Source organism: Oryzias melastigma, linkage group LG22, assembly GCF_002922805.2.
Source record: "Oryzias melastigma strain HK-1 linkage group LG22, ASM292280v2, whole genome shotgun sequence".
NCBI lineage: Eukaryota > Metazoa > Chordata > Actinopteri > Beloniformes > Adrianichthyidae > Oryzias > Oryzias melastigma.
Genome location: NC_050533.1, coordinates 13,754,117 through 13,770,705, shown reverse-complemented (window position 1 = coordinate 13,770,705; position 16,589 = coordinate 13,754,117). Strand labels below are relative to the sequence as shown.

The window sequence follows — 16,589 nt, the reverse complement described above, 5'->3', positions numbered from 1 at the left end:
TGTCCTCATCCACGGGATTCTGAGTGGGTTAGAATAAAAAGTGAAGGGATAAAAGCAGATTGACACAACAACTTGCAGAAAATGGGCGATTGGACGAGACATTGAAAATGTAAGCTTTGGCTTTTTTTAGACAGGAGTTGAGAATGTCTCTTTGAAACCTTCCCCCCGTGGTCTTCTGAAGAACTGCACAATTTCTTAATTCAATTCAACATTTCAGTGGAAAGAGTGGAGAGAGTGGAGAGAGTGGGGTTGTTCTAATAAACCTGTGAGCACCAAGTAGTAACTGAGGTTAACTGCTGCCCCCAAGTGGTTAAAAAAGAAACTGCAGTGGAAAAATGCAGAAAATAAAACTCAAAACTCAAGCTATTAAGCATCCCTTTTATTAACATCACCCATTACAAAAAGAAAAAAAACTCTTCAGTGTTAATGAACTTAACAATTTAGCAGGTTTGATTACATATGATATGGGATGCTTATTTCTAGAGTTGTTACAGTAGGATTAAAAACTTTTAAACCACTTCCTTTCACATCCAGGGTCACAGACTCCCATCTCTTAACAGCTGCAGTACAGACTTGACTACAAGTTGTTCATGCATCACCAAAATTACAGTCACGTAGTGACCCGTAGTGACCTCTTTCGGGTCTTCCGTCTCCCAAATACTGAACCAAGGTACACAAGGAGCAATGGGTGGAGGGTGTACAGTTTAGTTCTCGAGTCAGAAGGCAAATCATCAGATCAGAAACTATAGTGTATTTCAGCAGGTCCTAACTGGTACATTTAAACAATACATGTCTTTAAGTTAAGAAAAAAACAGACTGGAGAAAAAAAAACAGTTTGTTCATAAACTGGAAACATGTACCTCTCTGGTCTAGACAAACAAGAGCGACTGCAGTATTCAAAAGGGTTTCACTTGAAAAACACAGGTGCCTTAAAACAGAGGAACAGTTGCCTTACAGTTTAAGTTATGCTTGAGGTCATTTTTTTATTTTAAGTTCAGAGACAAAAATAAAAATGGACTGGAGATGGTGCAAAACAGGAAAGGAAAAAAACAAAAAAAGGAATGTGGCTGGAGTGGAGTCGTTCGTGTTTTGGTGCTGTGCCTGGAGTGTTGAGAATTGAACTGTTGCCTGCTCCCTGGTAGCCAACAGGCTTCCCAAAAACATAGGAGCAGAGGGTGGGGGAGTGGAGGGAGGTGGCTGGCTGTGGCGGTACAGTTTGGTAGGGAGGAGAAAAGCTCAAAGGTGGCCTTTGTGTAGTGCAGTGGGAGCGGCTGCTTGTTGCTTTGCTCGGCTCCCACTATACCTTAGGAAGGTCTTTTTCCGCCTCCTGGAGGAAAACACACAGAATCAGCATTTAAAAGGAAGTAGCGGCGCTATGATGCGGCATCTGACTGAAACTTACTCCATCTTGTCCCTTAGTGAGTTGTTTGCTGACAGCCTGGAGCAGCTGCTGCATTTCTAGAACGGTTTGATTCAGCCCTGCAGTCATCTTCTCCTTCTTGTCCATCTCCTCCTGTCACACACTCCACTGTTAGCTTTATGTTTTACTACTTCAGGTGAAGCGAACTGCTGTCTCTTACTCTCTGTGACGACAGACTGCTGTTCTCGATCAAGTCATCTGCGCTGTCCGTTAGTTTTGAGAGCTCCCCCTGGATGAGTTCAAGAGACTGCTGGGCCTGTGTGGAGCAACAGGAAGTTCAGTCCACTGATAACTCCGTCTGCACTTCAACCACGTCCTCCAGATGCTTACCTTGTAAAGGTCACCAGCCACCTTTTGCCTCTCGTTCTCCTTCGCCTCCAGCTTGGACAGCGTCTCAGTGAGCTGAGTTTTCAGCTGGAATCAAAACATCACAACTGTAAACAAATAAACTATTCCAAACATAGCATCTAACATTAGAAAACTGCAGAATCCACTGTGCTGGTTTGGACATTAAAATGATGAATTCCTATCTAGACTGCTCAGAATGACACACCAAGGATTTTACAAGCATGGAAAGTTTGTATCAGGAAGTGTATTTTTGAGTGAAAAGAATCACAATAATTTCTTTTTTTGACAAAAAAGGAAACAAAGCTTTGGTTTTAGAACATTTGCTAATGTTGGGTTGCTAGAAAAACAGGACTTTTGTTTCATCAGTAAAACATTTGATAAAGTGGTTTCTGGTTTGAGCTCAGACCCATAAATAAACTCCTGAATGTTTACTTCCCATGATAAGCCCGAAATCTCAAAGTGTGGTGCACAAAGCAAACTGTGTGAGACTGAAAAGTGAGAGGAGAGAGTTAGTAACAGCTGGTGCAGGTTCCTGGCCTCTGCAGGAAGAGACGCGTTTAAGAGGTTTGTTAGGGGGAAAAAAGGCAGAAAAAGAAGGTTAGTTTTAAACTGTAAAGGCATTTGGTCCCAAGTCTAAAGCACCTCATCTACAAAGGGATAGATTTTGAGGAAACGCTAGCTAGAGGGTGATCCAGGCTTACCAAAGTCAGCTCCTCATTCTGCCTGTTAGCTTCTGTATAAGAGCCATCAAGTCTGGTCTGCAACTCAGTCAACAGATCTTTGAGCTGAAATTGGAGGATGTTTCATCAAACTCCACACACTCACAGCAGCTCCTGCTGAGAATTTTGCTCTTTAAACCCACTGATTAGCCAGTGTTCGATAAAGACACTCAAATGAATCTGGAGCTGCTACACGACTCACATCTTGGACCACAGCGAACTCTTCCTCTGCTTACCTCTGTGACTTCTGTTACATAGGTGGCCCTCTCGTGCTCTGCCCTCTCTAGATCAGCCATCAAGCCCTTCTTTTCTCCTATGAGCTGGACAAGAAAGGTTTAATTAACAATTAGATAGGGATTTAAATATAGAAATGATGTTTAAAAAGGATTTGCATTCACCAATTCTTCTTCGCACTTCAGTCTTTCCACCTCTACCTCCAAACCTAAAAGTTGACGGTTCATCTGAGTGTAAAAAAACAAACAAAATGAATCAAAATGACAGTTTTGGATACAAATGAGGTGGTAACCTAAAAACCTACCTCTCTAAGCTCCACCTGCGATGATTGCTCCATCATCCTCCAGTGGGTCTCCTCCTCCTCAACGCTGCTCTGGAGGCGCTGCAAGATGCCCTCCTGTGGGTTCCACAGTGAGTTTGAACAACAGACCACAAAAACAAACAAACAAACAAACAAAAAAGAAGATTCTCTCACCGTCTCTGCCAAAACTTTCTTATACGTTTCACAGTCTTTCTTTAGATTCCTTTGGGTTTCCTCCGCTTCCTTCAGTTTTTCAATCAATCCCTGTTCAAAGAACAGCATTCGTTTTAAAACGATGAATGATCTTTACTCCAACCGTTTTTATTTATTTACATTTATTACCTTAGAGTCTGGCGATGCTTGATTGGATTGTGTAGCCGCACTTTCCGCTGCTGCCTTCTCAAATCTTTGCAGCCACTCCTGATGGTTCTGGAGGAAGTTAAAAACAAAAACTTAAGACTTGAAAATGCTTTGAAACACGGCAGAGAGAAAGGTACAAATCCCGTTTTGGATACCTGTCCTGAAGGCAGAGGCACATAAGGCAGAAGTCTGTGCAGAACATCTCGACACTCCGCTTGAGACAGAGCCAGTGCTGCCTCGTGCTCCTGCAGGGTACAAACGCAAGGAAACAAGGAGAAAAGATGAACAACTCTCCATTCAAACAGTGCAGATCATGGGTATCAGACAAGCTCAAACCGTCGCCTTGTGTTTTCTCCTGATTCAGACCATCATCTGCTCAACCTGGATCAGATCTATTAACCTTTCTTGTAACAGTTCCTCAAAAGTTCTAACTGGATCCAACAACAAACCGGATGAAAGGCGGGGCTTGAGAAGAGCCGACGGTCACGCTAATCACTGCCCAACAACAAGTCCCATTTAACCAGAAAACAATGACCGTCCTTAAAAGATGCAAAGTCACTCTTTCCAGCAGACCTCTGAAAAAGACCGTGATGTGATGAAGTGCCGGTGTTGGAACCATTTTTCCTAGTCGACAGGACCAAAACCTTACATTTAATCTTAATTATTAAAAAAAAAAGTCTTTTTGCCACCTTCATGACTTTAGAAGAACCAGGAACAGAAAGCTGTAAATTTAACTGGACTTTTCCTTCACAGAAAAAACTTCAGGACTGCTGTGCAGCGATTAACAGGGTTGAATGAATGATTAAAAGAAACCAAATGACATTAGAAATGCATTTTGGATTACTTGACGGTATGCACTGCCTGACAAAAGCAGAACGAGGACAACATGCCATGCCACACATAAACAAAACAAAGACAGTGGAAAAAAACGATAAGATGGATCTTCATCTAGTGATCATTACTGCACACTCATTTCCAAGCATCACTGAGCTTTGCATGACAAAAAAGAAGCCCATTCATAATTTACTTAGATTGATTCATAAAAATATGCATGCAGGTTATAACAGATTGAAGTTCTTGAGCCAAAACAGTCAAAATAAGCAATTGAAAGCAGGTAAATGAGTATGCAGTGTTGTTAAGGAACCGGAGAGGAGGGTTCACTGTGTGATTTATGGCAAAACACGGCGTTTCGGAGGGGGATGCATCAGATTGGACTGAGAATGAAGCAGGTGGGGGGTGTCGAACCTTGACAGCTTTGCTGAGTTTTCCTTGAAGCATGGACTCGGTGGCTGATAGAGCTTCCATTGCACTCCAGTTTTTCTCCCGAAGCTCCTGTTTTGGTCAGTTCCAAAGAGATACTACTTTCAGTTCAGCCTCAGAAGAAATGCATGTTGTGACCCTCAAACACAGCCTGCTAGAGGGAGCAGATGGATCTGAATGTCCCTTTCTTCCAACATAAAAACAAACTGTTTTATCCCCTGGTATATGGAGCTAAATCAGGGCAATTATGATCGTTTGAAAGAAAAATCTTTGATGGAATTTTGAAAATTGCAAGTAAAATTCTTAGTTTTAATATTATTTAATCAAATATTCAGCAAATTGTTTCTTCATTTTTAATAAGTTCCTTGTTTTAACATTTGTGTAATTTTGAGGATCAATTCAAATTAAATTAATTAAAAAACCTTATAATTGCCAGTTTCAAATATTTCTTCTTTAGTTGTAGATATTTAATTTTTTTTCCACTTTAAGATGAAAAAAAAATGTTTCAGTTACATATAAAAAAAAAGTTCACTTTCCAACTTCAAACCCTCATTTCCCATAGGGGGCGTGGCATCAGTGGAGGGGTGTGGTCTAATACCGAAAGTGTGATGGAAAGTCGTATCTTGCTGCTGGTGTTGCCTTCAAGGACAGCAGGAACAAAGTATTCTGGCATTCCAAGTATAAAACCATGCTAATTGCAGTGAAAATATTTAAATTTTACTGAAATAAACACATGTTCATGCTAAAGTCCATAAAGTAAACTCCAATAAGGTTTATTTTGTTTGACACTTTCTCTTCAAAAACGTCCTACACTGCCCTTTTCACGTCCTGATGTGACCTTAAACACAACGCATTATCCAGCATTCAGCAGCAATGGAGAACAAAGTGCTGCTGGCTGTACGGTGTGAATAAAAACTGATTTATTTAACAGATAGTATGAGTACGCTCAAAAGTTTCATGTCCAGACAATATTTGTGTTTGGACACTCCAAGTATGACTGTATATTTCCTGAACTGATCAACATCACACAAACATTATGGCCCCAATTGAGCTCCATACTGCCATTTAATTGAAAAGTTAAAAGAAATTAAGTGAATCATTTTTCAAAGCCATCAGAGTCCCAGGCTCACATTTGGGGGTAAAGGCACAATAAAAACAGTACAGATGTTTACAATAAATGTGAGCAGGACGCCCCCTCATGGAAAGCTCAGATTATGCAATCTCAGTCCATGAACAAAGCTAAAACTGACTAATTTATGTTGCAAATGCAACCAATACCAAAAGCACTGGTGGAATTACAAAAAGAAAAAGAGAGAAAAAAACAAACAAAAAACGGGCCATGCAAAGTGGCAGTGGAGGACGGGGAGCTCGGCCGTATGCGATGTGCAGAGCTGTGTGAGGAAAATGTTTTGTAGTGACAGACGAGGGGGGGGTGGAGGATGATTTGTCACAGAGCAAGTCCGCCAGAGTTCGGATCAGCTCCAGGAAACCTACATTGTTCTTTTTTCTGTGAAGCTCCAGCTCCTCTTGCAGACTGCAGAGCTGCTGCTGCTTCTCCGACAACCTGACAAGTGACAGACGCCCGTTATAAAAGACGTCTTACAGATTGAGACGAACACATGGAGAAAGGGAAGTTACTCACGCAGCCAACAGCTCCGGGTTCGGAAGTCCTGAGTGGCCCTGCAGTGAGCAGAAGAAGAGACGTGTTGAATCCACAGCAAAGAGAGCCAAAATAAAAGATGCAGGAATACAAAACAAAAACAGTTTCTCCATCTGGGATCTTCTCACCTGGTTTACCACCTGCTCTCCCGTCATACTCGACTCCTTCGTCTTTGCCTCCAACTCCGCCTGCAGCTGTTGGATTTCCTGCTCCTTCACTCCAAGCCTGAAAGTTCAGAATTCTCGATCAGTTTTCTGGAATAAGTCAGGCTCCGCGTGGTTAAGTGTGGTGTTCACATACTGATCCCGGAGCTCCTTGAGCTGAACGCTAGAACTGGACAGCTCCTCAGACGTCTTCTTCTGCTGCTCCAAATGTTCCTTGAGGTCAGCCAGCTGCTTCTGCAGAGCCTGAAAAAAACGACAACAACAAAGCAGAAGCAGGTCAAACATTGCTCTGGTATTTTATTTGCTGAAAACTGCTGGAGGGGTCCACACCTCAATTGTCTCTTCTTGGGAAGAGCGGGTGTTCAGTTCTGCTTGGAGACTCGTTTCCATTGATTTCAGCTTCAAGTCCTGCTCTTGGAGCCTGTAGCGTACAGTAAGACAATAAACTCTGGTGTGTTTGTGCTCAACATAAGCAGTAAGAAACAGCTTTTTAGGAAACTAGAAGTTATGAAACAGATAACTAGCTGGGTGTATCTTGAGGAGGTGCCAAGAATTTATTTTGTTTTTACAGAAAAGGTGAAAATGACTTTTGCTGTTTAAGTTAATACATCAGCTATAATGTGTGATAAAATCTGAAAATAAACATGACAAATATAAATAAAGTATATTTATTATTTTTGTCTACATCTTGATTCAACATAAAGTTAGATCTATGCCTCTTTAAACAAATCTAACAGCATTCAGCTTCTTATCCATTGCAGCTTCCGTATCATACTGAAGATGCTACAGCAATTACTTAAGTCCTTTAATCTCAAAATTAATGAGGAAAAACATTTTAAAAGCTTTTTTTTGCTAAACTATAACTCAAAAATAACAATTGATCTTACTTGTTTGTGAGTTCTTCTATCAAAGGTGAAGATGCCTTTAAAGAAGGAAGATATTCAAGAGTCATATTCAAGTGTCATAACCTAAAAAAATACTTTAAAAACAGATATGGGTCATTACCTGTTCTGCCATCTTTATTTTAATGTTTTCAATTTCCAGCTGAAGTGCTTCTTTCTCCTTTTTTACCACCTGCATTGAATCAAAAATGTCAGTTTTAAACGTTTGCATGTGAGAAAACACAGTCAGAGAAATCACCAAATGGTGAGGGCGCTCACCTTTAGCTCCTCCTCCTTGTTGGCCACCTCGATGAGACCCTTCTCCAACAGGCCCTCTACGGTTTTCATGTTCTCCTCCTTCTCCTGGACACTGAGGGAAGCAGTTCAGGTTTGTTCATTTTCAGTTTTCTTTTAGAAGTCAAAGAAGTATTTTCCAAATGATTCACCAACCTCTTCTGGAACTGCTCGAGAGCCAGCTGGGAAGCAGCCTGTTGGGATGAAAAATCCTTAGAGTGAGACAGGAGAACCATACATCTGAAATACTAAATGGGTCAGAACAGTCCAGGTACAAAAGCCGACCTGTTCAGAAATCTGGGCCTGCAGTTTCTGAATCTCTGCCTTTAATGACATGTTGTCTTTGTGCAAAGCCTGCAAAAACACACAAGTCGAAAATGTCCAACTAAATATAATTATCAAGTAGAGCTTGAAATCAAATTCCGTGCACAAAAAAAAAAGCATCAAGAACACTTCAGAATCTGCTAGACTTAATTGCATAAACGGTTGAAGAGTAACAATAGTTGATAGAATGTCAACGCTGGAGCTAAAGCAACAGAGTAAAACGGTCTGAGATTGGGTTTGTACATGAAGCGATGCTTCTCCTAACCACACCTGCATGTTTGTTTCTCTGCTGGCCCCACTGCTCCTCTCAGCATTCAGAGAATCCTCCAGACTTTTCCTTTGCAGTTCCTTCTCAGCAAGTCTGAACAAAACAAAAGCAGACATGATTAAAAGCCACCAGCATCACCTGAAGTGTAGTCGACAATGAAAAAGATAAAAGCATCGCTCACAGCTTTTGGAGCTCTTCAATGTGGGAGACATGGTTTGCCTAGATGTGAAACGGAGAATGGAATACTTTAAGATGACTGTGTGGATCTTTTGATCACTGATGGTGAAGGTGATCCGTACCTGTGAGGAGAACTGGGCCTGCAGGCTTTCATTCTGGACCTGAAGACTCTTGTTTTCATTCAACAGTTCCTGTTGAAATACATCGTGTTAATGAGCTCTATCCCCTTTTTCTCACTTTTTTTTCTTAAAAGTCAGCCTCACCTGGACCTGCACCTGCAGGGAGTCATCAGAAATACTGCGCTGGGAAAACTCCATCACTCTCTGCTCCAGTCGCTCCTGCGACACCATGGCGTCAGTCAGGCTGCTGTGGAGGCCCTGGATCTCCTTGTTCTTGTTGTTCATCTCTGACTCAGCTGCTAGCAACTGGCTGTGGAGCTCTGCAGACATCGACTGAGTCACTTCCTGGACATTAGCCGCTTCTTCTTACAAAAATCTGATGCTATGATGCATTACCTTGCTTAGAGGCCTGACGTTTCTCTCTTTCAGCGTTGACATTGTGGAGGAAGTTTTGCAATTCTTCCCAGCTGCGTTTTGCATCCTGTAGTTGGGCCTGGTGATGAAGAAACTCATGTAAAATGCCCACATTACACAAGTACACAAAACGTAAGGAGTCTTAGCACAGTTGAAGCACTAATTACAGGAGAAAAAGGAAAAATACATTCAAATGATGCTAGATTTAAAAGAATTTTGACTCATCTGTCCAGACTGAATCTTAAATTTTTATCCTATGTTCAGTCTGCATTAAAAAAAAAAAAAACTTCAAAGCTTGATCCAAGTGTCTACCAGGAAGAGTGTTTATACACACCACAATGCCTCAAACATTCCTGCTTCCTAAACCAACAATCCCTCCCATCTCAGGTTCTGTTTCCCACAACCCCACTCAGTATTTGGACTGTGACCTCCTCCCATTTCCCCTCCAGTGCCACCACACCCTCCGACCACATTAAAAGTCAAACTGGACTCCCAGGTTTCATAAAACTTGGTACATTTTTTTTGTCTCAGCCGGGGATGATGAAGTGCAGCCTAAGAAAACAGGCCGTGCATCTGGATGGCCGTACCTCCAGCTGGGACACGTTCTGCTTGTAGCTGACCTCCAGTGACTTCCTCTGGTGCTCCTCCTGCTGCAGCTTGCTGTTGCTGTCTGCCAGCTCTTTCATCAGACCGGCATACTCCGAGCGCAGCTTGTTCAGCTCTGCTGAATTCCTTTAAAAGCACAGGATATGAAAATAGTTAATGAGCAAATATGATGGGAGGCTGTTGTAACCACAGGCTGCTACAAGCCTAAAGAGACCCAACTCAGGTTACATCTATGCTTAAAAATAAGAAAAAAAAGAAAATTAAAAGGTGCTGGGAAATGAAAAACAAAATAAAACCAAGATTTTTCTGCATTAATAGTATGTAGGGAAAAGTATCAATGAAACAGACAAAAAAATGATGCATTAAATGACTGACTAACAATGTGTTTTATACTAAACAGGAAAGAAATTCAGCATTTAACCAACTTGTTCTCCATCTGGTTGGTGGCTGAGCTGACTGCGTCCCTCAGGATCCCGTTCTCCTGCTGCAGCCGTGAGATCTGGCTTTCCAGCTGCTCCCTCACCTGCTGAAACTGCACACAAACAGCCAGATTCACTCCAACGCCACTCCACGTGGAAACTCTTTCCCCTTCCCACGGTGCAGTGCGGTAATATCCGATCTGTGGGGATTCTGGACATTGCTGCTTCACCTTTATCTGCATGGCTTGAAGATCCTGGTAGCTTCCCTGCGCTTTAGCCTGCATGTTCCCCAGCTCTTTCTCCATGGCTCCTCGCTGTTCTCTCATCATGGCCTCCACTCGCCCCGTCTTTTGCTTCTCAACCTGAAGCTCCTTCAGAGGGCATGAAAATCTTTTACAATTAGATACACATCTTCTATAAATTAGGGGTGGTAAAATCGATCTGAGTAGCTTAGTAGACCAATGAGAGAGTGATCACTCGCACGACGCTAAAGTCTGCTGGTTTGATGCTAACATATAATGGGATCTTCTATAGCGCTAGTGCTAACGCTCAGGCGACTTTAATATGCATTGCTGACTAAATAAACATCTTTATAAAATCACAGGCATTGATTGTCCAAACTCTTTTAAGGAAACACTTTAAAGTAACTTTTTGTTGTCAAAAAAACAGTTTTTTGCTCTAACTTTTTTCTTCTTCTGGAATAAGGTGTAATGCTACAACGTGATCGCCACCTAGTGGCCAAACTGCCCTCCAGGAAAAGCAGAGCAATTGTTGGAGCTTCTCTGTTTGAGAATCAATGTATGGTATTATTAATGTATTTCTAAACAAAAGTGTAAACCTAAATATTTAATTGAATCAAATTGAAACGAGTGGATAGGAAAAACCTCGGAATAGAATCGATCCAGGCGATACCCGGCCCGACAAAAAACGCAGTCATGCTTAGACACATTTAAAACAACTTAGCAGAAAGCTAAAATGTAGACCTGGCTGAGCTGTTTCACTTTGTCTTTGGCGATGGAAGCTTCCTCCTGCAGAGTGGTAAGAAGTTTCTCCCGTTCCTGAGCGGCGGGGTCAGGCCTGCCTGACGACTTAAGAACATTTACAAAGCAAGTATTCAACACTGAGGCTTACATACAGATGAAAATAATACCGACTCATTGAGACTCACTTTGTGCCAGGCATCTAAGGCATTGGGACTCTTCTCTCTTATGAGAGCCAGCACACTGACAGCTTCTGCTTCTGACAGAACCAGGCTGGACAGACCAGAAAGCAGCTCCTTCAGCTTCAGCCCAGCGTTCTCTGTTAGAGCAGCAGGAAGGTGACGCACAATCAAACAACAGTACACATCTTAGGCTGTGGAGTAGGGTCGAGGTGGATTACCTTTATCCGTTTCATTCTTGTGTTTCTTGCCAGACCCTTTGGATGGTAAATCCTCATTATGAGGGGCCTGGTGGTTTGCAGAAGCGGCTGAACTCGACAAAATGCTGGCGTCGTCGACTGTATTTTAGAAAGGAAAATCGTTTCATTTTTAGAAAAACTGCGATATAGTTCAGTATAGAAAAATGATTCATCCTCATTACCAGGTTCAGTCTTTTGCTTCTTGGCAGAGTTCTTCTTTTTCCCACTGGGAGCATCAGAAACATTGGTTTCTGCTGCTGGGGGGGCTTCCTTCTTGTTTGGTGCTGGAGCTTGCTCTGCTTTCACTTCTAACTGCTGAACATTAACTGGAAGGTGACAAGCAAGCATAGCATAAACCTTTAATTAGAAAATGAAATTTATTTTAGTTCAAACTAAATGCTAAATCACTGACCAGCCTCCACTTTCTGCTTCTTCTTTTCCTTCTTCTTCCCAGATGTTTGGGGAGGTGTCTGAGCCTGAACTGGAGCCTGAACTGGAGTCAGAATTGGAGCCTGGACCTCAGGCTGTGGAGGAGGAGGAGACCCTGACGGCTTGCTTGCATTCACTTGTATCTCTGGTTTGTGGCTGACCGGCTTGGACTCGTTCACTGCTAGCTCCTCTGAGAGCAAGGCTGCTGCAGCGGCGTTAGCAGCAGCCTTTGCAGCTTTTTTCTCCTTCTTCTTTCTCTCCCTCAAGCTGACAGGAGCCGTCGTAGACAGCGAAACGGGCTCGTAGGCCGCAGGTGCTGGAGGCGCCGGGGCAATCACGGGTGCAGGTTCCTCCTCCAGACTGGAGCTCTCGGCCCCGTCAGCCACATTGAAATCCTTCAGATCTTCCTCGGACTCTCCTCCGCCTCCTCCAGCTGTTCCTCCACTGGCGGTCTCCTTCTTTTTGCTCTTTTTCTTTTCATTCTTCTTTCGGAGGTCTGGCTTGGTAGGCGGCAGCTTTAGGTCGCGTTTCTGCCTAGCCAGCACCTCGTCATAAGAGGTTTCCTTCATGAAGAGCCAGAAGAAGAGGAACATGAGGGCGATAACCAGGGAGGGGGCCAGGATGAGGAGGTACTGAGTGTCGTAGATGTCCACTGCCATTCTGGAGAAAGGAACAAGAAAACTCCTTATTTTCAAGAAGACTCCTTACTTTCACAAATATCTAACTATTTTTTATGAAGATGTAGCCACAACAACAACATTCTCAAATCTAAATTTAAGACTATGCCTTCAGTTAGCTCAGGGGTCTGCAACCTGCAGCTCCAGAGCCGCATGTGGCTCTTTTATCTCTCCATGGTGGCTCTTTGGCCAAACATAAAATAAGTCGGGGAGTCTGCTGACCCAGCGAAGTCGACCGTCTGAGTCAGCAGCTCCCTGCTAAGGGCTGCCTAACCAAAACTACCTAAAGAAAACAAATAAAGCCTGAAAACTAAGACTTCAAGGTCCAACCCCAAACTAAAATAACAAACCCCAGCATGGTAAGACTGCTAAAGACAAAGAGGGAAAAAAGAGAAAAAAAGAGAAAAAGAAAAATGGCATTTTTTAAAGTAAGGTTTTCTTAATTAATATTTAATTTAGTAATTTAGTAAGTTATTTGAGCTTTTGTCAAACATTTATATAAAAAAAAAATCATATTTTGAGAGATGCTAGGCTTTTATTAGATTTTTCTTTTTGCTCATGCCAAAAAATAGACATAACTCATATTTATTATTAAAAAAAATAAGGTCATGAATGCAAATACTAATTTTTTAAAGGGTAAAATAAGACTTTGTGACTCCTAGGTTTTGATCAGTAGAAAACAAGCCCAAATGGGTCTCTTACTGTTAAAGGTTGCCGACCCCTGAGTTAGCTCATGTGTGCTTCTCTGAATAAATATGAACATGCAAGTCAACCCCTGCTTCATGAGGCACGTGCACTGGTGGACGGGTGTAAGTACATCAATAGCAATTAGTATCGAGGTTGTGAGTGAGAACTAACCCTCCCTCTGTCTACGTGATCCAATTAGACAACAATACCCTTGCTAGACAGCTCAACACTCCGTACGTTTTCACAGATATTCAGCGTTTCCATGAAACCAGGCACCAAGCAACAACCAAAACCCATCTCTGCATCCAGATTGGCTCAAATTAGACGAAGGAATTCCAAAAGGCGATATGGTTAACGGATCGCTTGCTCTATGTCACTTCTTCAGCCTCCACAAATACATCCTGCTGTAGCATGGAAGGCAAAAATATACACACATGTAAATGTCAGCGAGCGGGGTCGTTTGCAGCTGAGGAGGCTTCTCATCCTTTGCCTCTTTTAAGCATGTTCGTACTCACTGAAAATGAATTGGATTGCACGTTTTCATTTTTTCCTACAGAAGTATTCCTTTCCAACAACTTCTATCCAAGAGTGCAGAAGATACAGACGTGAGAACGTGCTGCTATCACAGGAAATGCTGGTTATTAAGCTGAATATTTTACAACACAGTAAACTCTTTGCTATGAACAACAAAAACAAATGAAATCTCTAGGTGATGGAGGCAGAATTATGTTGTCAACTCTGGTGGGGAGTGACCTGTAAAGCGACACAATCCTACAGCCAGGAACTGGCAGCCATCCAGCCTAGGAGTCAGTGTTGGAGAGCAGACCTCGCTAGTAATTTGGATTAAGGAGATTACCCATGATAATACATTTAAGAATAACTTTGCACTACAGGGCTTCTTGAAGACTGACAGGTTTAGTCTTGAGTTACTGCCTTTAAATCTATAGTGTTGAGGTTAAAACATGAAATCCCTCATCTCAAACCAACTACATGATCTTTTTTTATTTTTAATAAACCAAATGTTTTTATTGGCTCAAAAAACAATGAATGGGCAGATCTTAATTGTGGACCAAGAAATGTTTAGGTTACATTTAAACCTAAATTCTCAAGTTCCTGAAACATGTTTGTACACCTTCCAGCCAGAAGCATGCATTCCTGCATAGTCAATCCACTGCAGCTGGAGGCAAACTCCAAGAAAAACAGTGTTAGAAGAAAAAGCACTTTCTGTTTTTAAAATGTTTCCTCAAACTGCATTTGCTTACAGAATTTCTGGAGATACAGTTTCATAGCAATCAAATGAGTAACAAGCAGCATAATCCCTCAAATATCCCAAATATGAGCCTCTAAAAGCAACAGTTCCTGCATTTTAATGTGCAAAAATCTCTGCAGTAACGCACAAATGCATTTATACTTTATAGCAGAGAAAATATATAAGCATAGTAACTTATTAACATGGGGCGGAGTTTGTGATGTTAAAGAAGGAGGCTTTTTTTCCCCTTCAGATCATGGAGAGAAAAGTGTGAGAGAGTATTTTCTTTCTGCAGCCTAAGCCTTGTTCCAGCATCAAATAGAGCCTGAGGGACAATGCCCTCTCGGGCTGTTGGCTCTCAGGAATCTACCCACTTGGCTGGCTATGGCTTCCTAATTTGAGGTTTAAAAAAAAGAGTTGCAGAAGCATCTTCTAATAATCATCCGAGAAAATAATCAACATTTCAGCTAAATAAAAATACACGTTTTTAAATTGTAAAGAGTAGTGTCACAGACAAGAAAAAAACAACAGATTTTTGTGTAACAGAGAGTAAAAAAAATGGACAAATACAAATGTGAAAAAATGCGGTTACTCAAGCCCCAAACAATCAAAGTCTAAGGCTTTTGTTTTGAAATCTACAACAACTTAGTTCATGAAACATACTGGGATAAACTAGAGATGACCGGAAAATAAGGTGGTAAATGATGCACACAGTTCTATTGAAGGGATCATAAAATGGATCAAAGTACACAGTAACTATGAAGGTATGAAAAGCAAAAGTACTTTTTTAATTGCTACTAAAAGGGAAACTTGGGGGAACTCCTCCAAAGTGTAAACTAAAAGATGACAAAGCAGAAAGAATGCAAAATAGGCACTAGAGGAGACAAAGCCAAAATAGACATAAAGTAAACATTTTCATTCTGGCATTCTCTCATAATGGGAACGCCAAGTTCTTGGAAGGATTTTCTGACCTGAAAATAAGCTCGGTTCAAAGTTCATTTGGCAACTAACAAAATTACTTCAGTAGATTTAAAAGGCCCCAATTACGGTTTATTAATTGGCCTAAACGCAGATGCTGCAATTTGTCTGCCTTATTAATAGTCTGTGGTTTCCAGAAATAAGTCACAGCAGCCCTCCTTGTCTTTTGACAGTGAGATATTCTTACGCCACCTCAGCATTCAGCAGGGACGCCTCACACACCAGCAAGGAAGTCTTAACCTGCTTGGTCATTCGGGAGACGTAAATGGGTGGACTTCCGTCCACTTAACAGCTAAAAGAAAACAGTGGACGCTAAACATGTTCTCATTTTTTTTGCTAGGCTATCCCGGCTAGCTTCACGTCACACATTCTGCCTAAATAACCATAGAAAGCAAACGGGACGGACACATAGACGTCACCGCCTCCCTAAAATGAGCAGAACATTTTTTTTAGCTACGAAGTGACCACCGGAAAAGGCTCGACGCCACTTCTTAAGTTTCACTTCTAAAGAATGACTACAGCACAGCGAGATGAATGAGCTAGCTAACTTCAGTGCTAACCAGCTAACATGACCCTAACGTCACAAGTACCAAGGAATAAACTGACCGACACAGTTATAAGAACGATTGTCCTAATTAACTCCCCGTCTCTTTGGAGGCGTGGACGTCTCCCCCCAATGGGCCTCCGTTACTATTATCTCATCCTCCCTCTCCCTTACAATCTCTGACCTGGTAAAGCCTCACCGATCCGCTACGGGCAGCTCCCAGGCCTGCGTGGACAGCCAAGGCTGAGCCACGAGCGGGTTTGCAAGACTTTTAACAACAAATTAGAGTCAACGTCTGCGAAGACAGCAATCCGAGCAGTACCTGTAGCTCCAGTTGTTTGTTTCCTTAGCTAGTGTTGAAAGGCGTTGTTCTTGCGTTGACTGTGGCAGGCCCCTACTTCCCAGCGCGGCTCCAGCCTGGCTTTCTTTTGCGCTATCTGTCACACTATCTGCTGTTTCTAGTTCGCGGGGGCGGGTCATAGTTAGCATGCGAGGGGACGCTTGTTTTATGAACCGTGGCACGCCGCACGACAGTCAGCACACATTTAACGCTTATTTAGTCAATATTGCGTGGAATTAGGCAAGTTACAGCAAAATTAGTGGTTTAAATGTTTAATATAGTCACGTTAACAGGTAAAAAATAGTAAGAAATATGAAGA

At 42.1% G+C, this 16,589-nt stretch overlaps 1 protein-coding gene across 4 annotated transcripts; it reads right to left on the bottom strand.

Annotated features, from left to right (window-relative positions):
* Nucleotides 1–358: 358 nt before the first annotated feature.
* Nucleotides 359–16,419, bottom strand: ktn1 (kinectin 1). Of its 4 annotated transcripts, none has more exons than XM_024291623.2 (36): nt 16,253–16,418; nt 11,779–12,455; nt 11,549–11,692; nt 11,349–11,465; nt 11,137–11,267; nt 10,952–11,056; nt 10,199–10,339; nt 9,975–10,081; nt 9,531–9,675; nt 8,926–9,022; nt 8,674–8,849; nt 8,533–8,601; nt 8,415–8,452; nt 8,236–8,326; nt 7,927–7,995; nt 7,798–7,835; nt 7,627–7,717; nt 7,472–7,540; nt 7,354–7,388; nt 6,797–6,887; nt 6,603–6,709; nt 6,431–6,527; nt 6,285–6,322; nt 6,137–6,206; nt 4,628–4,714; nt 3,538–3,627; nt 3,365–3,451; nt 3,197–3,286; nt 3,026–3,118; nt 2,886–2,948; nt 2,724–2,807; nt 2,470–2,553; nt 1,751–1,834; nt 1,581–1,676; nt 1,403–1,513; nt 359–1,327 (listed from the first exon to the last, which is right to left on the bottom strand). In XM_024291623.2, exons 1-36 carry the CDS (start codon nt 16,408–16,410, stop codon nt 1,298–1,300), a joined length of 3,900 nt encoding a protein of 1,299 aa, XP_024147391.1. In that variant the 5' UTR covers nt 16,411–16,418; the 3' UTR covers nt 359–1,297. The 4 variants fall into 4 exon arrangements, with proteins under 4 accessions (XP_024147391.1, XP_024147630.1, XP_024147468.2 ...); XM_024291862.2 differs by lacking the exon at nt 16,253–16,418 and adding an exon at nt 16,115–16,236; XM_024291700.2 differs by lacking the exon at nt 2,470–2,553 and having other exon boundaries at nt 16,253–16,419.
* Between the last annotated feature and the right edge of the window lie 170 nt (nt 16,420–16,589).